Source organism: Asterias rubens, chromosome 5, assembly GCF_902459465.1.
Source record: "Asterias rubens chromosome 5, eAstRub1.3, whole genome shotgun sequence".
NCBI classification, from domain to species: Eukaryota; Metazoa; Echinodermata; class Asteroidea; order Forcipulatida; family Asteriidae; genus Asterias; species Asterias rubens.
Window position 1 is genome coordinate 15,729,003 of NC_047066.1, and position 23,101 is coordinate 15,752,103.

Below are 23,101 nucleotides of genomic sequence, written 5' to 3' on the forward strand. Positions count from 1 at the left end.
CACTTACTTGGGATTGCACATGAACTAGGTGACAGCAGCCAGATTTAATATCTATGTTTGCACTGCAGCGTCAGGTCGTCATGACTGTGTTTTGCTGTAGTTAAACAGACTAGAAAATCCAATCCATCATTTTCAAACTGCATATTAAAGGGACTTTATGCCTTTATGAGTTTTGAAGAGGGTATTCATTCTTATAGTTTTGAGAGAATTAGCTACATGTACATCGTGGTTCTTCCCAGGATTCTTGACCCACATTTTTTAAAATTTGGCTGAAGCTTGGCGAATTTAAACAAATTTAAAAATGTTTTCTACTTGGTATACTTCAAGATACACGTAAAAGCTTCACTGTGCAATCTGGAGTAGTCTTATGGATTCCCCCTTTTTTTAAATTAATTTTTTTATAACTGTTTGCGTATATCTTCCCTTAAAATTTGTGCGTGTCGACCAATTACGCTAGCTTGTCCATAGGGAGAACCCTCATTTGTAAATCTTCAAAAGGTGGTTAGGAAAACACTAGGCGTCAGGACTCAACTTGTCATGGGGTTGGCTTGTCAAGGTCCAAAATGACTGGACTCTGGCCAGTAGTCCAGTAGATATCACAAGCCCTGACCACGATGAGTTTTTCATCCGTGCACTTTGAAATTGAGACTAATCATTTATGCTGATAATAATTACCAAGATCATTAATACTTGTCCATGGTGAATAACACGCACCAAGACGCTCAGTGATGTTAAACTGTGGTTGTTATTGCTGACTTGATGTAATCTGTAGTCTCGGTCATCAGTAGTGAATTGATTGCTATTCCGTTGATTGATGGCGCACTATTGAATAATGAGAAAGTCATCGTGACTTACTCATCAACACTTCAGTTTAATGTCATTCTCTTTGTTATGCAGACTACAATGTACCTTGTCAGCTTAAAGGCAGTGGACACTGTTGGTAATGACTCAAATAATTATTAGCATAAAACCTTACTTGGTAACGAGTAATGGGGAGAGGTTGATAGTATAAAACTTTGTGAGAAACGGCTCCCTCTGAAGTATTGAAGTTTTCAAGTAAGATGTAATTTTCCACGAATTTGATTTCGAGACCTCAGATCAAGCATCTGAAAGCACACAGCTTCATCTGACAAGGGTGTTTTTTCTTTCAGTTTTATCTTGCAACTTCGACGACCAATTGAGCTCAAATTTTTACAGGTTTGTTATTTTATGCATATGTTTACGTAGATACACCATGTGAGAAGACTGGTCTTTAACAATTACCAATAGTGTCCAGTGTCTTTAAAGGGACAGCATGGAACCGTGTGATCTAATTCACCGTTTGGTAATCATTATAACAACTACCGTCTAGACAATTCAATTTAGTGCACATTTATTTTAGACCATAAAAAGTTGCTTTGTAAAGAGCAATGGAGAACTGATAACATTGTAGAAGGTGTTTTGAAGGAATGTAAGTTTTTGAGAAAGAGGTAATTTGTCACCCTGCAATTTGAATCTAAGAAAGCCTTCATGTACACAGGTGAAGCCTTTAGACTCAGGCATCTGAAGCACACAATTCCAAGCAACAAGGAGGATTTTCTTTCATTATTTTCTTGCAACTTTGTTGACCAATTGAGCCAAAATTTCACAGAGTGGTGATTTGCATATTATGCATTTCATTTCAAAGGTCCTACTGGTTTTGAGGAACCCCCCAAAATCTGTAGTGGTTTAGTCCGCGCAGAAGAATAATTTGTAATTACAGTCTGATTTAAACAAATCTAACGTTTCTCTGATTCAAATTTGTCTGGATAAAAACTAATACTGCGAAGTGAAATGTTTTTGCAAAATGCTTTTATAGAAAGCTGAGCTGTACTTCTTACCAAGCACATAGTTTTGATTGCCGTTAATTTTAGGAGTGGTAACCAAACGTATAGCTTCCATTTAAAGACAGTGGACACTATTGGTAATTGTCAAAGACCAGTCTTCTAACTTGGTGTATCTGAACATATGCACAAAATAACAAACCTGTGAAAATTCGAGCTCAATTGGTCGTCGAAGTTGCGAGATATGAATGAAAGAAAAAACTCCCTTCTCACAAGTTGTGTGCTTTCAGATGCTTGATTTCTAGACCTCAAATTCTAAACTTGAGGTCACAAAATCAAATTTGTGGAAAATTACTTCTTTCTTGAAAACTACTTCACTTCACAGGGAGCCGTTTCTCACAATGTTTTATACCATCAACCTCTCCCCATTACTCGTTACCAAGTGAGGTTTTATGATGATAATTATTTTGAGTAATTACCAATAGTGTCCACTGCCTTTAAATCATACATGTATGGAGAAGCTGACTGTCTTTGAATTCATACATGTATGGAGAAGCTGACTGTCTTTGAAGCATTCACCAGCGTGGTTGTGGGTGACTCTCTTGCTTTTCTACAATCCAATATCCCAGGATTTAAAGTCAATATCAAGTTATCTATGTGTTGCTTTAGGCAGTCTTCCTATAGGACACCCGTTGTATACTCTTTGGCCTGTGGATAGAGTAAACCACAAACACCATGGTTGGGATTTGAACCCATGACCTTCCGCATTCTCAGATGTCTGAAATGCTAGACCACCAAGCTTGCCTGACGACAAGGGGATACTTTGAATATTCTAATAAGCAGTGAATATTTACATAACAGGGATGTGAGTTCTCTGTTTTAAAACGGAATTCTGGGGAGTTTTTTTCCGCCCATAATAAAGAAGAAAGAAGTTCTGTTTTGTTTATAATTAAATTAACGTGATTCAAACACATTTCTTTTTATAAAAATATAAATAAGTTTCTAAGAGTGTGTACTCCGAATAATTATTTCTGTATAGACAAAACCTCTCCAGATTTCAAAGATATCTGAAAAATGCTACCACTTTATGAAATGACTGGATACATACTGCATAACGTTTGTGTATGATTTAAAAACAAATGATTCCAAAAACCAAAGTTATGCAGTAGGTCTACATGTACTTGGCTTTTAGTTATAACATTTTATGGATGAACGACCCTTTCTCAGTTCAGCATACTTATCATTTCTTTCAATGCAAATTCTAACACCACATCATCTGGCCCGGTTTCCAAGCCAAAGATCTGGGTTAATGTGTACATAAATACTTACCCACCATAGAGGCAGAGATTGACGCCGCATTACTATTAATGTATGCTGTGTCAATGCTGTCAAGATGTATGGTGTGTGTCAATGCTGTCGAGACTTGACCCATGTTTACCCTACCTTGCTGGTACATCATGTACGGGAGTCAAGCAGGGAAACCTCAATCACATTATGTAAGCCTTTGTGAAACCAGAGTCTTTCTTAGAGTCTCAATTGTTACTATGATGTGAGAGGAAGTAACAGCAATTTTGTCTGTCACATTAAAGAGATTTTATGTCTTTCCAACAGTACAGTTTGTTGTAGTGAGCAAGGCAGTAGCTTGTTTATGTGTAATTGTAATAATACATAGCACAAGCTAGAGTGAAGGGCCGATACAAGCGATATGCATGCCAAATCTTGATCAATACACAACCCCCCCCCCCCCCACCAACCTTTAAAAAAAATAAAGTTGTTTGGTCAAATTGGTAAAACATCAGACCACGAAGGTGTGATCAGACCTACCATGTTTAGTAGGATCTTTATCCTTGGTACAGTTTCACACACATGCTTGAAGGTTGTGTGAATCTTTTTTTTTTTTTTTACACTATTTTATATTTTAGATTCATTGGTTTTGCATGTTTTTTACAACATGTAGTCTTCGTGGATTTATGTTGCAATGCATTAGTGCTTTAAAAAAAATAGAGGAAAGTCTACATATTTTCCCAGATGACGTTTTGGCTCAGTAGTGATGCTTCCTGCGCTTGCTTGCAAATATCACTCTCGGTTATCGATGAATGTCTGTGCTACAGTGTACACGTGGCTGCATTGCTGTACATTCTAAGTGGGCTGTCTTGAACAATTTCAGATTGAATTGCAAATTAGTGTAGCACTGGAGGCTCGCTAAACAAACAGTCACGTCTTTTTGGACTGTGTAAACAGTAACCGCTCTAACTTCCCTGTTTGCCAATATTACAAAATTCCCTGCAGCTTACAAGATACAAGTGGAATTCATCGGTTAGCGTTAACCGGTTGTGTGTTATTGATTGCTTTCCCCAGTGGGTCTTACATGCTTATTCTGTCTAGGGTATTCATCTGACTGGAAGAACCGTTCCGGTTCGAGCCCTCAGTCCTGGCATTGCAGCTTATATTATACGTGAGCTGGGGTTTAATTTATCTATACAACGTTAAAGGCAGTGGACACTATTGGTAATTGTCAAAACTAGCCTTCACAGTTGGTGTATCCCAATGTATGCATAAAATAACTAACCTGTGAAAATTTGAGCTCAATCGGTCATCAAAGCTGCGAGATAATAATGAAAGAAGAAAACGCCCTTGTCACGAAGTTGTGTGCGTTTCGATGTTTGATTTCGCGACTTCAAGTTCTAAATCTGAGGTCTCAAAATCAAATCTGTGGAAAATCACTTCTTTCTCAAAAACTATGGCACTTCAGAGGGAGCCATTTCTCACAATGTTTTATACCATCAACCTCTCCCCATTACTCGTCACCAAGAAATGTTTTATGCTAATAGTTATTTTGGGTAGTTACTAATAGTGTCCACTGCCTTTAATGCTTGGAATGCTTCAGTAATGTTTATTATTTGGTTTTAGTTATAACTCTTGCACCGATGTCTGTAAAGTAATGTATACTCAGTACTTTCCCCAATTCCTATGGCAAAAATCTACAGGCATACATGTATTACTAAATATGCATCAAGGAAAAAGACAATTATTTGGTTTCACCCTTACACAGATTTGTGTAAGCACTGTACACTCAGTACTTTCCCGAGTCCTGTGAAAAAATCCAGGTACACATGTAAGCTTAAATCCAGGCATTTATTACTCAGGTTGGATTCAAACCCCAACTTCTGCCATTCTAGAGCAGGGCCCAATTTCATGGCTCTGCTTTACCGTAAGCACAGAATCGGCGCTTACAAAAGCAGGGAATTCTGTGCTTACGGCAAGCGTATTTCACGGTTTAGTGGCGAATTTTGGCTTAAAACTGCACGTGCGTACTTCACATTACTAGGCATTCTACGCTTACAGGGCTAGAAATTTGGCGCTTGCACGTAAGCGAGAATCGTGATCGTAAGGGCAGAATTCGGCGGTAAGCAGAGCCATGAAATTGGGCCCAGGTGTCTTACAAACTACCACCAAGATTGGCCGGTAATAAGATACATTTATATAGCGCTCTTATTACAAGGTACTGCAGTGCTTTACATGAAACTATACAATAAGCAAATAAATAATGGCACTGATAATGGGAAAACAGTCAAAGCAATCAATCATTGAACAGGTAAGTTTTCAGATGTTTCTTGAAAACTGCAAGCGTCTCCGCGGAACAAACTTGATGAGGGACACGGTTTCAAAGGCGCGAAGCATGTGCGTAAAAAGCACGATCCCCAGCAGCGGAATGCACCTTTGGAACTGCCGGTAGCTAGATGCAGCTTAAAGGCAGTGGACAATATTGGTAATTACTCAAAATAATTATTGGCATAAAACCTTTCTTGGTGACGAGTAATGGGGAGAGGTTGATGGTATAAAACATTGTGAGAAACGGCTCCCTCTGAAGTGCCATAGTTTTTGAGAAAGAAGTAATTTTCCACGAATTTGATTTCGAGACCTCAAGTTTAACTTGAGGTCTCGAAATCAGCCATCTAAACGGACACAACTTCATGTTGCAAGGGTTGTTTTTCTTTGATTATTATCTCGCAACTTCGATGATCGATTGAGCTCAAATTTTCACAGGTTTGTTATTTTATGCATATGTTGAGATACACCAACAGTGAAGGCTAGTCTTTGACATTTACCAATAGTGTCCACTGCCTTTAAATCCAATACTTTAGCAGTGTGTACCTCAATGATATATGTTAACTTTGCATCCAGGATATAGAACAATTTGGTTTAACCCTTACACTGATGTGTGTGAACCGCTGTATACTCGGGTTTTATCACTGTATGACTTAGGTGGGATTCAAATCTACGACCTCTGCCACAAGCAGATATTAAAGACACTGGACACTGTTGGTAATTGTCAAAGACCAGTCTTCTCACTCGGTGTATTTCAACATATGCACAAAATAACAAACCTGTGAAAATTTGAACTCAATTGATCGTCAAAGTTGCAAGATAATAATGGAAGAAAAAACACCCAACTGTCACACGCAGTTGTGTGCTTTCAGATGCTTGATTTCGGGACCTCAAAACCTTAGTTGGGGTCTCAAAATCAAACTCTTGAAAACTACGTTACTTCAGAGGGAGCCGTTTCTCACAATGTTCTATACTATCCACTTCTCCCCATTACTCGTTACCAAGTAAGTTTTTATGCTAAAAATTATTTTGAGTAATTACCATAGTGTTCGACAGTGCCTTGGGGATAAAGAATATTATTAGGTTTTACCCATGTGTGTGAGGCAGTCACAATATACATTGTTTGTCACACACAATGCCACTATTGCAGTCATTCTTACCATCAACATGTGTAAAACAAGATTATATTAAGGCCTGATGATTTGTTCAGTTTAATTCACTCAACAAGCTCAACTCAATTTTTAGTAAATTTTGCTTTATTCTCCCCCCCCCCCCCATCTACACTAAGAATGTTTTTGTCTCTGGGGGATTAAATGCATTATGCCGGCTGAAAGTGGCACTTTTTTTTTAATTTTTTATCTTCAACTCTGCCAATCATCTTGGTCTCATATACCCGAGCGCAGCTCTTTTTGCGTCGAAAAAATTATAATAAATATTGCTTTATTCAGGGTTTTTTCCCCTACACTAAGAATGTTGTTGTCTCTGGAGGATTAAATGCATTATGCCGGCTGAGAGTGGCGCAGTATCTTCAACTCTGCCAATCATCTTGGTCTTATATACCTGAGCTCACGGGTCCGGAATTTATCCTGCTCTTCCTATCCCCGCCTCCTCCATCACTCCAAAGGCCATTAGCGTCTTAGACGACGCTCCATCCACCCCCCCCCCCCCTCGCTCGCTCGCTCACTCCATAGTAGTGCAGGCTTGCTGGATGAGCGAAGATACAAGCATGGTGTCACCGTGTCAGCTCCTATTGAGAAATCAAGTTTCCAAGTGAATGCGGTTGTGACACGTTGCCACGGGGCGCTAGGCACAAGGAAATTTCGGATTTAAAGAGTAATTGTCTGTAATTTGGTCGGTTTTTGGAGTGTGAAAGAGAAGATGTTGAGGGGTTTGGGGCGTCTGGAATCTCTGGTGTGCTTTTAGTGCCTGGGGTAGTTTCCAGTGATGGTACAAATAGAAATTTTATATCTAAACTGGAATGATGTTAACCCATATTGGCCTAGCTGCAGGACCTCCTGTAGAGTAAACAAACGCTGCTAACACCTACACATGTACATTGGACCTTTGGGAAAACCTGTGTGGACAACAAGATGTCTTTCTTTCTAAAATATTTTGTTACTATAATGCTGTGAAAGGGGGAAAATTTGTATCATAAAAGGCATTGTTTATTTTGGTTTATTGTCATGTTGACCAGTAAGTTATAGACCATCCTCACATGGTATACAACCCTAATAACTACATACTGCATGCTTTCAGATATTTAAAGAAAAACTTTATGACTTCAGTCTTTCTCAGATTCCAATTATTTTTTTTTTTCTGACACAACTGAAACTGAAATATCATTCCTTGTCTTCTCTTCGTTGGGTTCTTTGCTACTATAGTGATTAAGTTAATTTTTCTGAGATTCCTTGGCTTCACAACCAGAATGAGTGCATGAAAGAATGAATGGAATGAAATGTATGTTTTCAAGAGACTGATGATAAAAATTAACCTGATCACAAAATCTCATTTGATTCCAAGTTGGTATTTTGTTTGTAAATGAAAGCGTGCTTTGATATTAATGCCAATGCCCACAGTACTCAGTCATCCATTTACAAAAATACTCTGTGAGATGTCACCACAAGATGAGAGTTTCTTCAAGCCTAAACTAGATTTCTAATTTTGATCAGTTCTTGATTAACTTGAGCTGTTTAATTAAGGTTTGTTATCCACTAGTACGTTTGTGCCTGTCATCATGCAATAAACCACAACAGAAACTGACTCGGTGACTGGGTAAAATTATAGAGAATTTTGGGTTGAATAAAATTTGTTTTACTGGAGCGGGATTTGAACCAGTGACCTCAAGACTAACTAACGTGCTAGCACTCTACCAACTGAGCTATTTTGGCAGTTTCCCTTTTTGTTGCTAAGCCCCCAAATTATTGTAAATTTACCCAGTCAGTTTCCCTTGTGGTTTGTTACTTGATATATAAAAGAGTTGCACCCTCTTAAAGGGACACGTTGCCTTGGATCGGGCAAGTTGGTCTATGAAAAGCGTTTGAAAATGTTTGTTATAAAATACATATGGTTGAAAGATGTTTTATAAGTAGAATATACATGTAATGATCCACCCAAATAAGTCTTGAAATTGTACGGTTTTCCTTTTACGTTGTGAGCTAACGCGGCACGCAGTAAAAATTTTGACTCACTAAAATGGCATACTGTGTTAGTTCACAAAGTACAAGGAAAACCGTGCAATTTTGAGGCATACAGTACACAATGTATGTATACTTTTAAAACATCTTTTTAACCAATGCAATTCATAACAAATGGTTTCAAACGCTTTTCATGGACCAACTAGCCCGTAACACCATGTAATAACTATCTCTAATGAGTTGGGGTGTTTCGATCAGTATGCTCTGATCGTCTTCTGAAGACCGGTTCTTTTCAGAACCACCCCAACTCATTAGAAATATTGATAACATGGTTTTACCGCAAACCTGTCTATTCATGGTGTAACTGCTAACTTATTGCTAACTTGTCTCTTTCTTTGCAGAAATCATTGGCGGTAAACTGTTAAAACAAGGTGAGGAAGTTCAGGCAGAGAAAGAACTCAAAGGAAAAGTGGTTGGCATCTACTTCTCAGCTCATTGGGTATGTCTTTTAATGTGAAGACCGACAAACACAAAGTGTGCAACCTACATGTACAGGCCTGGAATTACATGCAGTTATCCATGGCCTTCATTGTCCCTGGTATTGGCCTTGGTGCCCTCCAAAAGCTTTTCATTGACTTTTAGATTTTCCCAATGGAAGTGCCCTTTGCAACATGTTCAAAGATGAAATTCAAAGATTGCACATTGCTCACAAAAATCAGTTTTGCTAGAGTTCCAAATGCATGAGGAGTAGGCATTTTACCCTCTCTTGTTAGTTATCAAGTAAAAAAACACAAGACTTGGTAAGTTTGCGAATACAAATAGTTTGGGTTTGAACAAAGAAATATTGACAAGGGTAGAATTCTGCCTTAGCAGCCTACAGTATTGTATCTACCCTTAGTCAATATCTTTGTCAGGGGTGCCAGTCAGAAGCCATACTAAATTGTAGCCAGGGATCACCCAAATTTACGTTACAACCTGGGAAGCAGCAGCCAGGGGATCATCTAGTTTAAGGATATGAGACTTTTTAATATTAAATAGCAAGCACTTGATAATCTTTTGAATATTAGGATACAACTTACAATTTTGAATGGAAGATTCAGCTGTTCGGACTCTCATTCTTAGAACCGCAGCTGCATAAAGCTACCCCTCCAAAGTACTGTTTTTTCCTTTCCTATTAAAACATAAAGGTTTGTTGATATTCTGTGAATGTATGCATTTTTTTCCTCACATGAACTTCCAGCATGGATTCCAGAATGCATGCATGTATGAAGGTATCGTTAGAGTGTGTTTGACAAGATCGAGTTGGGCAGGTTTTTTTTATGTCCTTTGGTTTGGAGGTGTTGGGGTGTGCTTTAAATGAGTGCTTTTCTCCATTTGTATGCACATTTTTCTGAGAGAGATTGCAAGTTTGCTGTTCCTGTTGTGTTTTATATTGTACATTGAAGATTCCTGTGGGTGTCATAATCCTACAGCGCAGGGGTTAAAATTGCCACTAGCCCGCTAGCCCATGACTACCAGATTTACAGGGCTACTCATTTTTCCAGTTTGATAGCCCAGCGGGCTAGTGGAAATATACAGCAAAAATCTACATCACAGGCAATAATGAACTGTGCTGATGGTATTGTAAAATGAAATACTTTTGGTGACCAATTTGTTTTGGTGACTCAAAACGTACATGTAATGTGTTTTTCGGCCGACCAATAGAAATTCTGGGTTACTAGCCCTGCTAACTACCAAGAAAACACACTTAATTTTGACAACTGCATTGGGCCTCTTACGGCTTCGATAGGGAGACCCAATGGGAGACTTTTGGGGACTTCAGAAATTACCTCTCTTCTCTCTCTAAATCTACTTTACTACAAAGGGGGTCGTTGCTAACAATGTCTTGTAATCAACAGCTCACCAGTGCTCTCTACCATGGACGAAGGAATCCTTCCTCCATGTCTCTCAAAACTAAGTTTTTCTGGTCATTATTTTTTTGGGAGCAATTACCAAAGGCATACACTCCCTTTAAATGTGCACACTGCATGGAGCTTGTAAGTGCTGCTCACTTAGCTCCCAATCTGTGCACAGCTTGCTCACATTGACTTCACCATGCAGTAACTGTGACACCATGCTGTGGCGTCCAAATGACTCATGTAAGAAGTGATGGAGGCACATCATTATCAGCCTCTGCTTTCTGATTCTATCCTAAAGAGTTACTGTTGCATCCAAGGTTGGCACTCCGGGTGGGATGTGATCATTGGACACTCTATATCTGTGAAGGATGTTGAGGGCGCTTTTTTTCAAATTACTTGTTAGGGGTGTGCACCATACTAGATAAACTCCCATAGTAACCAATGCTAAATGCTCAAACAAAAGCATTCAAATTTACATACAGCTACATGTACATGTACTGATTTCTGCAAATAAAAACCCCCACAAACAGTCAACAATGTAACATACAGATGGTTTTAAAACAACAAGCAAACAAACACACAAAACAGACAGGCAGGCAGACAATGGATGGACAGACACACAAACAAAAATATCACCACGGGAAAATCTGCCTACAGACGAGACCTACGTATAGACCAGGAAAGACACATTTATAAACAAAAATTTTGAAACAATAGAATTACAGCATCATAAGATTGAGTGGTTTAAGTGCATTACGAAAAAATCCTTTGAAAGTAAAGGTTTATTTGCACTGTCAGAGTGTGTATCTGTACCTTGATAAGTCAACTAAAGTGAAGTGGAACAAAAATGTGTTTTATCTCCCCCGCCCCCTCCATGAATAAAGACTTTTCTGTCACTCTTAACTTAGGCCTATTTTTGATCTCCCTATTTTGTCAATATCTTGATTCAGGGGTGCCAGTCAGAAGCCATATAACTGTTAAATGCCATGTAGCCAGGGATCACACCCAAGTTTTTATTTTGTTTGTCTGTGTTGGAAAAATTGCTTTGCAACCTCTGGAAAAGGCACTCTATAAATGCCAGCTCATTTATTTATTTACTAATTTTTTTTTTACAAAGGTTGGGGTTTGAAAAAAAAAATCCTGGAGCGGGACTTGATTCAATAACCGGATTAAATAGTCTGGGTATTTTTTCGTAGGACACAAAACACAATGTCCACAGATTGACATTAAACCTACACAGTTTGAAGATTACGATGGTAGAAAGCTTCTCATCAAATATTACTAGATGAGGTGCTGTAGTTTTTGAGAAATGAGTCAAACAAGTCACAAACAAAGAAATCGCCTCGGGAGACAAAAACTATTTTAGCATGTACATGTTAACGTCTTCTCGTGACATTGTTTTACTCATTTCTCAAAAGTACAGCACCTCACTAAGTAATATTTTCAGGGAAGCTTTCTACCATCGTTGTCTTCAAACTATGTAAGTTTAAAGGCACTGTACACGTTTGGTAATCGTCAAAGACCAGTGTTCTCACTTGGTGTATCTCAACATATGCATAAAATAACAAACCTGTCAAAACTTGGGCTCAATCGGTTATCGAATTTGCAAGAAAATGATGAAAGAAAAATCACCCTTGTTTGATGAATTTGTGTGCTTTCAGATAGGAATAAAAGACTTCTAGCTCGAAGTCTTTTATTATTTAGTGACAAATTGCCTCGTTCTCAAAAACTACGTTACTTTTGAGGGAGTCGTTTCCCACAATGTTTTATACTACCAACAGCTCCCCAATGCTTGTTACCAAGTCAGTTTTTAAGTTAATATTTGTTTTGAGTAATTACCAAACAAGAACCTTCCCTTTAATGTTAATATGTTGACATTGTGTTTTGTGTTACAAAAAGTACCTAGACCCTTTAACATTCAACACTCTACCAACTGAGCTATCCAGCCCAATGTATGTTAGCAGTCTAGCTATCCAGCCCAATGTATGTTAGCAGTCTAGCTATCCAGCCCTATGTATGTTAGCAGTCTAGCTATCCAGCCCTATGTATGTTAGCAGTCTAGCTATCCAGCCCAATGTATGTTAGCAGTCTCCTTATATCTTTGTTTACGCTACAACCTTTTTGTTCGTTTCAGTGTCCTCCCTGTAAAGCGTTCACAAGAGTCTTGACCGACATGTACAGGAGACTTCAGGGCTGTAACACGGAGTTTGAGTTTGTCTTCTGCAGTACAGATAGAACCCAAGAAGCTTTTGAGTCTTATTACAGCCATATGCCATGGCTGGCTTTGCCTTATGATGACCCACGCTGTAAGGAACTCTCCAAAATGTTTGTAATATCAGGTCAGTATATCTATAATAATAATAGTAATAATAATAATTGTAATAATGACCCGTTTTTATATAGCGCTTTTCACACCCGGAGGGCGTCCCAAAGCGCTTCACATTATTACCCCTGGTCACTGGGCCTTAAATCACTCCTTAAAGGCAGTGGACACTATTGGTAAATACTCAAAATATTTATTAGCAAAAAACCTTACTTGGTAACGAGTGATGGGGAGAGGTTGATAGTATAAAACATTGTGAGAAACGACTTCCTCTGAAGTGACGTAGTTTTCAAGAAAGACGTAATTTTCCGTGATTTTGATTGCAAGACCTCAGATTTAGAATTTGAGGATTTTGAAATCAAGCATCTGAAAGCACACAACTTCATGTGAAAAGGTCTTTTTTTCTTTCATTATTATCTCGCAATTTCGATGACCAATTGAGCTCAAATTTTCTCAGGTTTGTTATTTTATGCATATGTTGAGATACACCAAGTTAGAAGACTGGTCTTTGACAATTACCAATAGTGTCGAGGGTCTTTAAACCATCTCAGCTCCCTGGTGGGGAGTATGCAGCCTGTGCAACATATGCGCTACTCGGCTAAATCAATTTCAAGAACCATCTCTGCCCTCACAGGTACCCATTTACCCCTAGGTGGAGAGAAGCAATTATAGTTAAGTGTCTTGCTCAGGAACGCAAGTGTCACGACCGGGATTCGAACCCACACTCTGCTGAACAGAAGCACCAGAGCTTGAGTTCGGTGGTCTTGAGTTCGGTGGTCTTCGGCCACGACACCCTATATCTATCTGTTTTTGTGTGTGTGTGGAAGGACAGGGGACAGGAAATTTTGGTTGTTTGCAACTGCAACTGCGTCACGCTTACAGGGACATGTTGCCTTGGAGCGCTCAAGTTGGTCAATGAAAAGCATTTAAAACCGTTTGTTATGAAGTCAATATGGCTAGCAAAAAGTTTCAAAAGTAAAATTTAATGAACCACACAAACTGCTTTGAAATTGCATGGTTGTCCTTCAGTCGTGAACTAACATGGCGTGATTTGTGGAATTTTTTACTCTATAAAATGGCCGACCGTGTTAATTTGCAAAGTAAAAGGAAAACCGTGCAATTGAGTCAAGGCATGTTTGTGTGGATCATTATATATATATTTTACTTTTGAAACATCTTTTAAAATCAATTTCCATGGACAAACCTGATCGATCCAAGGCAACGTGTCCATTTAAAACCGCCTGCAGCCGATTTCACAAAATGCTAGGATTGATCCTATCTCGAGTTAGGACGAGGATTAATCTTAAGGTTTGCATGCTACAGTGCAGGGTTGGGACTCGTCCTAAGTCCTAAGATTAATCCTAAGTTAGGAAGAGTTTGGTGAAATCGACGGCTGGATGACCCACAAAAGCATTTGTGCTGAGTTCCAATGTTTTCCCATAGAAATAACTCTGATGCAAGATCCAATGCCATAAACTAAATCGAGATACCACATTTTTGCACTGATTGTATGATATAAGGGTGTTATGTTGTTGATGAAGGATTATTATTGACTTTTATTTGCTTGTAGGTATTCCTACTCTAGTTCTCCTTGATGAGACGGGCAAGGTGATCACATTAGAAGGTAGAGCTATGACAGCTCAAGACCCTGAGGGACTAGTAAGTACTCTAATCAAGTTAAACATAGAATAACCCAGTTAGGGTCTCCCACACGACTAAAGTTGACGTCAATAAGTCCATCGTCTTAGCTCAAGCGATCGAGGTTCCTTCCTCGAGGGTCAAGTTGAGTCTGAGGAGACAGTAACATTTAGTGTCATTGGTATTTCCACAGTTACGCATGTTGCATTGATCACAAATCATAACTCTGAATTTTCTAGATGGCTTTTGTAAATAGGGATGTGATTTCTCTTTTTGATCGCAACAATCACAACAATCAGAATGTGTAAGTTTGTTTGAAGTTTTGTATGGTGTGTATACGTAAGTAGGAAGGAACTATAAATAAATATTCATAAATACCTCAGACAGTTTCGCTATTCCTATTGGTGGAGAGCGCGTCACGTGGGTGTGTATAAACCTTTGTTTATGACCTGTAAAAAGTGTTAATTCATGGGCGTGACATGCGACCTTGCACCTGTTCTTATAAGACAGTTTCTTCATTCCTATTGGTCGAAAGCAACGGCTGAAACAGTTGTGCCACATCACGCGATACGCGCGACGCGCACAGCATTCCCTTATAAGGAGTTGTTTACCCGACGGCGGCGGAGGGCTTTACCATTTCATAGCTGGATGGGTGTTGTGTTGAAAGAAATCATTTAACAATTATAATTTTTGCATTTATTTTACTTTTTGACCAAAAAGTTATGATGTTTTTGACCGAAAAGGTATTTATGAATGGGAATCAAATATCGGTTTTCAACTAGTGGTTTAAACCCGCCGAGGCCTGGTTCTTTATAATTTACTTCGTCTCGGTAAAATTATCAAGAACAAGGCCTCGTTGGGATTAAACCACTAGTTGAAAACCTCTTCACCACACATTGAATTCCCTTAGTAAACTTGTGGACAACCACGTATACATCTTTTTAGTAGGAGTGTGGGCTCTGCCTAGGATGCCATTTGCCTCCTGAAGACGAGCAGAGTATACAGGCTCGTGGGTGATACCAACACCTAATGTAAAATCCCTCTGGGCTGCAAAGGGTGGAGTGTCGTGGCCGAGCGGTTAAGAGCACCGAACTCAAACTCTGGTGTTTCTGATCAGCAGAGTGTGGGTTCGAATCCCCAGCCGTGACACTTGTGTCCTTAAGCAAGACACATAACCGTTGCTTTGTCCTTCGGATGGGACGTAAAGCCGTTGGTCCCATGTGTTGTGTAAACGCATGTAAAAGAACCCAGTGCACTTATCGAAAAGAGAAGGGGTCCGCCCCGGTGTTCCTGGCTGGATTGGCAGCATATTGCGCCACAACACTTTGTAAACCATTACATGGTGCTTAAGGATTAGGTCTTATATCTCAAAATTCGCCCCATTCCTTGCAGTAATAATATCTGGCACTTTGTATCCTTTGGCAAAAATACGGTTATTATTATTATTATTATTATTATTATTATTAACCCTGTTTCAGCCCCAGGAGTAGGTCACATTGCAATGTGCCCCTGGTGACAGTTGTTTTGATGTCTTTTGCAACATTTATGCACCATGTTGCACTGTTTGAAATATACTTGTAAATATAATATCTTGTATAACATTGCTATGGCAATATCGCACTGTTGTTTCTTATTGAACACATAATTCAAGAGGAGTTTTTTTTGTTATGTTTGTTAGGATTTTCCGTGGTATCCGACACCACTGCTGGAGCTCGATGACTCTGCCACAACAGCCATTAATGAAGAGGCTTGTCTCATTCTATTTGCTGGTGAGTAACAAATTATAACCCAACTTTAGGTGAATTCATTTATGTACAGTGCCAGTATGATACGTTTGTGGCTAATTGCCACTGACACTGATGGGGTATTATTTTAAATTTTTAAATACAAAGGTATACTTTGCCTTTCAAGTGACTAATGACTCATGAACCCAAGTTGAATGGCATGATTGGGGTTTGAGTCATCATATTCCTTGGTAACCTAGACTGGACAATTCCACATAACTAAGAGGGGGGTCAGGTACCAGATTTTTTTATTTGCACAAAGTGTTGGGACTAGCCTCATACTAGTCCTATGAGATATTAACAACTTAAGGCTAGTCCTAAGTTAGGATGAGTAACCCGTCATGACTTGAGATAAGACTAGTTCTTAACTCTGTGAAATCCACCCCTGGACATGTTAAGATGTCACTTACATGTATCATTTAAGATGTCACTTACAAAAAAATCATTTGGAAATGAAGACGAAAAAATGTATCATTGAATGGTGTGGATAAAAAATGTTGGGACCATCAAGCGTTTGATGAAATGGGAAGGTTGCCATATGCACTTAAGGGTTGGGAGAACAAAAACAAGACGGTGGAAACGGTGTGTAGACATCACAAGGTTTATCGATTCCCCTAGCTGTTCCCATTTGGCTCATTGACTCAATGTACCCTTGAATGTGTCCATCTCTGACAATAGATTGTGTTCAGCAATAATGTGTAATTTACTGTAGAGGATCGATTTGGAATGACCTACAGCTAGAGACAATCAGCACCTTCATTGTTTCCAATGTCAAGGAAGTATTGATTTGTTAAGTCGTTACAAAAAGGATTCCCATGGACATTTTCAGGCATACATGGAATAATAATAATAAAGAATCTATACTATAATGACGCTTCAATCGCATGGGCGCCGCCATTGTTTTCACGTCAAGTGGTGCCCGCACCCTGCTGAATTGATGCGTCCCGGGGTCAATTTCGAGGTACCGGTGGGTTGGGGGTTTGTGTTGTTTGTGACGTCACAGTCAAAGCGCAAGCGTGTAGTAACTTTGGGGTTGGGGTTGTCAGGGGTCTGCGTTGTTTCATATACCCCAAGTAATAAACATGGAAAAAAAAAAAAAAAAAACGAAATGGGAAAACGGGAATGAGAAAGAAAAAGCGGGACCCGCGCGACGAAACTGAAAAATATTGATGGGGAGATCGATGGGGAGATCAATTTCACAAAAACGCGGTGATTTGTGTTGTGCCCCTGCCCTCCACTTACCCCCCCCTCCCCTGTACACAACGCTACATTTGCGGCATTTGCCACGCTATCCCGCTAGTATTTATAAGGCGCCAAAGTCCACCAAATTTATGTGCTCAAGGCACACAAGACATAGAACAATTACATAATATAAGTCATATTAAACAAGCTGGTTTTTAAACTTATCTTGGAAGCATCGACACTAGCAATATAAAGTAGGATTTCAAACTTTGCTTGGTGGAAATACGATGTTGAAAGGTTTAACGGCATGTAATGATAATATATAAATGAGTTTGGGTGGTTCTGAAAAGAAGTTGAAATATTGTGAATTTTAAGTGGCAAATCGATCATGAGTTGTTTCTTCAAAAAATTTCTGTGAGAAAATCGGTTGAGTGTGAATAATGTTCATTGAGGGCCATTGCGTTATTGAACAGGCCAGATAATTCACGGAGGTGATAGAGGCAATTGCCTTTGTTGCCCCTGGTCATTGCCTTGGTGCCCCTTGAAATGTTCCAATAGTTTACAATTTCCTCATACGCAGCTGAGTGTGCTGTTGGACATTTGAAGTAAATCTTCTCACAGTTTTATGCAAAGAGTGGGTGCTAATAGTCTTCATTTAGTATCAAAAAAATGAAGAAAAAAAGGCACTGTGGATATAAATGTACTTGTAGGTTTTTCTGACTTTGTTATAAACATTGATGACACGCAAAACAACTGGGCCCAATTTCATAGAGCTGCTAAGCACACAAATTTTCTTAGCATGAAATTTCTTTCTTGATAAAAACAGGATTACCAACCGAATTCCTTTTGTTGCATATTGCTTGTTACTGGTATTCAGCTGTTGTTTGCTTATCCTGAAAATCACGTGGAAATTTGGTAATCCTGGTTTTATCAAGGAAGTAATTTTATGCTTAGCAAATTTTTGTGCTTAGCAGCTCTATGACATTGGGCCCTGTTTACAAGTTCTACTTTGAGTTGGGCTATTTGGGCTATGAAGAAGCGTTTTAAGGCATCCCTTTTGAAATGAATATGGTTGGAAAGGTGTTGTAATAGTAGTTTATGATCCAGACAGATATCCTTCAAAATTGTGTGGTTTTCCTTTGAATTTGCGAACTAACATGGTCCATTTTGTAGATCACAAATTTTGACTCGCAAAATTGGGGACCGTGTTTTGGTTCACAAAAAGAAGAGTAAAAGAAAAACCACACAATTTCTTAGCATATATGAATCATAACTTTGAGATTCATCTTTTAAAACATCTTTCCAGTCGTATTTGTTTCACAACAACACTTTCACATGGTTTTCTAGCTCAAAGATTCCAATTCAACACTGTTCAAGGCAATGTGTAATGTAAGATGTGGAAATGTTAGAGTTCATACCAGCTGTAAAATTCTTGCTGAAGCACAAAGTCATCAATCAGTGCCACTGACCTACTTAGGGTAGACTTACTTAATATGCCTCAATAACATGCCTCAAATAATCTACCAGTCTGCCATATGAGAATTTGATCACGGAGCAATCAATATTGAAACAGTTTGGTAGAAGTTGCAATCACTGGGGCTTATCAAATTCAGCCATTAGACTGAGGTGTCGATCGGAAAAATATTCATAGCTTTTTCATGCTTGACTTGAGTTTCAGTTTTGTATTTCTGCAGCGGGAATTTTTTCCCTGTAGAACATTTTAGTTTTAAGTAATACATTTATAGGCAAGTTAGTCCCTGAAAACCTGCGGACAGTGAAACAATACACTTATCTCCTCACATATAAAGCCATTTGAGAAAAGTTGTTAAAGATGTGTAACAGTCGACCTTTCAATGTGACTTTTTGTAGTGCTTTATACATGTAGGCATTACTTCTTGCGCACAGATCTTGTTCTTACTGTTTTTGGATTTCATAGAGCGGCCCAATTTTTTAAGGGGTGCCCAAGCAGAAAATGTTGCTTATGAACTTCTGCTTAGCAAAACTAAACAGATATCAATATAAACCATAAGGGAAACTGACTGGGTAAATTTTGAAATGATTTTGGGGTTGAACAGAGAATTGATTAGAGTGGGATTCGAACCAACGACCTCCGGAATCCCTCCAAAGATATTGACAAAATATGGTTACTGCCAACAAAGGGCTAGATAGCTCAGTTGGTAGAGCGCGGACACGTTAATCCGGAGGTTGTTGGTCCGAATCCCACTCTAGTCAATTCATTGTTCAACCCCAAAAATCATTTCAAAACTAAACAGGACGCATAAGTATGATAATGGTAATTTGACCAGTAGCTTCGTTTTGGTAAGCAGAATTGTTTTGTGCTTATTAAGCAGGGAACCATGGCCCATTCATGGTGCTGCTTACTGTGGAATTTGGTGCTGGCTGCTTAGTGCATAACTCTATGGTGTTTGCCAACCAAAAGGGGCTGTATGCATGCAGGAATGTAATTGGCATAATTTTGCTTTTCCTCAACTTAATTTTGCGTTTCAGCAGTTCTATAAAACTGTGCCCTGTCTGTATGCTCCACCCATAATCAACCAATCACAGACACTGATTATGATATTGATTATGATGATATGATTAGATATTGAAGGAGACGATGATGTGATCCAAGCCAAGGAACTACTCTTACCTGTAGCCAGAGAGTACACTGAGAAAGCAGAGGCATCAGAGAAAGATTGCTCACTAAGGTTCTTCATCGGTGGAGATGTAAGTTGTAATTCCATCTTAGGTTATATTATACATAAAACATGGCTGCTTTCAAAATCACAATTGCCACATGGAAGATTAGACATGCACAGGGTGCTCAGTCTATTCTAAAGACTACATTATACAAATGTTGCACGCTGTGACAGGGTCCAATGGCACCCGACGCGAAGCCGAGGGTGCCATTTTCTCCCGAGGGTGTACAAAACCCATGGATCCCAACTACAGCGTGCAACAATTGTTTTGTTATACATTGGTATTATCATTATTCCTCTTCTCAAAGTTCTGTTGTCATCTTCAAACATTATTACGACGGAGTATGCATAGGTCAGTTGTTTAAATAAGAAACATTTCTTCACTGTTCCCTCGAACGTTTCGTACTGAGCGTGTGAAATTGACCAACGGTGGGAACATCCAGGTGATGTACACAGGTTAACATCACTCATGTTACCCGCCGCGCTGTGCAGCCATTGTACATGTGTTTTTGTTGCACGTCATGTGATTGGTTCTCGACCAATCAAACTCCACAATTTGTTACCGAGGTATAACAATGATGATTGTGAAAGCCTCAGAACTCATCATCGGTAATGACAGCAGGGGCCAAGATGATGATGATGATTGGATCTGCATTGTCAAATATTGACATAGATCAGATATTGATATTGATCAGATATTGATCAGGTATTGATGTTTAAGATCAGATATTGAAATTGATCAGATATTGATCAGAAATTGATATTGATCAGATTTCTACAGTGATCAGATACTAATATTGATTAGATATTGGTATTGATCAGATATTGCTATTGATCAGATTTTTGATTTGTCCATAGTATCTTACAATATTTTTTTTTCTGATCAGGAGGAGATGGTGGACAACTTGCGAGAGTTCTTACGCATCGATGAAGACAGTCTTCCCCTCCTCCTCATCCTAGACATCCCAGAGCAGCGGATGGTGCGCTGTCAAGAAAGAGAAATCACAAGAGATATCATCCGTGACTTCATTGAGAAATATCTCGCCAATCAGCTGAAATACGAGACACTAGAAGGGCTCTGAGATGAAAAGCCCATCGGACGGTATCTGAACATTGTCTTTCTTTAAGAGAACAAACGTCCCAGAAACTCCATGCTACCTTGGCTAGTACTGTTGCCAATATCCTCACTTTGAATAAACTTAGGCGCTGTACTTTCACCGTACAGGGATGTGATCCCTGGCTACACTGTTGTATGGCTTCTGACTGACGCCCTCTAACAAAAATATTGACAAATTAGGGAGACTGCCGACATAGGGTTAGATAGCTCAGTTGGTTCAAATCCCCCTCTACTCATTTTCTTTGTCCAATCCCAAATCACTGTAAGTCAGAAAGCAGGAGTTGTATGAGTTTTTGGAGACACCATGTATAACTCAGTCTATGAGTTGTGGGGTTCTGAAAAAGAACTGGGTCCAATTTCATGAATCTGCTTACTGCAGAAGTCTGCACTTGCAATCCCCATTCTCTGCTTACAGGGAAGAATGCCCAGTATACACATCTGCACTAAGCAAATATTCTCTGCTAATCTGTGAAATACGCTTGACATAAGCAAGGCATTTCCCTGCTTCCATAGGCGCAGATATTTCGCTTACGGTAAGCAGAGCCATAAAATTGGGCTCTGGTTGTGAAATATTCTTGAATGTTACAAGTTGCCTTTCAAGGATACATTTGATAAGCGCTAGTTATTTTGGTGTGTGTTGAAGGATTTGGGTACTTTTTCAAAATGTCCACAGATTTACATTAAACTTACAGGGTTTGAAGATAATGATAGTGGAAAGCTTGCCTTCAAACATTACTTCTGTTTGAGGATTATGATAGTAGAAATCTTCCCTTAAATTTTTACGAGATGCTGTAGTTTTTGAGAAATGAGTAAAACAAGTCACAAAATAACTTTCGTCTCAGGAAGACGGAATATATTTTAGCATGTAAAATCCCGTTGACCAGTTATGTTATTATACCGTAATCATAGCATAACTGGTTAATATGTTTTTACATGCTAAAACTGAGACAAAAATTATTTGTTTTACCCGTTTCTCAAAAACTACAGCACCTCGTAAAATTTCAAGGGAAGCTTTCAACTATCATAATCTTCAAACTGTGTAAGTTTAATGTTAATCTGTAGACATTGTGTTTTGTGTTAGGAAAAAGTACATATAGACCCTTTAAAGCGTATAAAGGCACACTGTGCTTCATTCGGTCACACTACACCTCAACATGAGTGTAAGTTACTACAGTGGTGGAATTCACCAGTCGACACATTGTATAACTTTTTAGTCTTGCTTGTTATCTAGAAGGGACTGGGGGAGATATTGTGTCTTTGTTGCCCACAGCAACAACCTCAGCTGACCTCACAACCACCCAACCTTAGTACACTGTTTTAAAATTGCACTTAAAAGTGTTATAAATATGTATCCCGTCCAAATATGTAACCCATCCGAAAGATAATACCATTACAACAAGCAAGGGATTCATAAGGTATTTAAAGGCTGGCTGCAGTGTTTTTTTATTCATTTAAACGATTAAACTTGACTTTTTAAACCCGAATATTTTTTTATATTGTAGACCCTGGGCCCAGGCGAAGGGGGCGGGAGGGTTCTGAAAATAAGGATGAAACAGCCAGTTATGGAGTGATCATAATTTTATTGTGTCTCCTCACTCACAGTCATCCAGAATATGACTTATAACTACATTATAACAACTTAAACCCAATACAAAAGCTATCTACAACTTAAAACTCTAATCTACAAGACAGTTTGGGGAAACACCTTTATGTAAGTCAAAACAACTTGACTCCACTTGTTGTGATAAACAATCATTCACACAAGCTCTGCAGCACATATCATGTAAACACTCTCAGTTTTGCTACCGTTGGTCATAAACCGACACAAAGAAAAACATAAGGTGGTTTGACTAAAGAAAAACAAAGAATTGGATAGATTAAGAAAAACATAAGAAAACCCACTTGTCCTTGGCCA

The 23,101-nt window shown here is 38.9% G+C and overlaps 1 protein-coding gene across 1 annotated transcript in view; it reads left to right on the plus strand.

Moving 5' to 3' along the window:
• LOC117290614 (nucleoredoxin-like) overlaps window positions 1-22,163 on the plus strand; it is a 45,745-nt gene extending 23,582 nt beyond the window's left edge. Inside the window, exons 3-8 of the mRNA XM_033772077.1 lie at window positions 8,947-9,044; window positions 12,578-12,782; window positions 14,337-14,425; window positions 16,083-16,173; window positions 19,973-20,097; window positions 20,957-22,163. Of these exons, the coding sequence (XP_033627968.1) occupies window positions 8,947-9,044; window positions 12,578-12,782; window positions 14,337-14,425; window positions 16,083-16,173; window positions 19,973-20,097; window positions 20,957-21,151 (803 nt within the window). The 3' untranslated portion in view covers window positions 21,152-22,163. The remainder of the gene's footprint in view (window positions 1-8,946; window positions 9,045-12,577; window positions 12,783-14,336; window positions 14,426-16,082; window positions 16,174-19,972; window positions 20,098-20,956) is intronic.
• The last annotated feature ends 938 nt before the right edge of the window (window positions 22,164-23,101 follow it).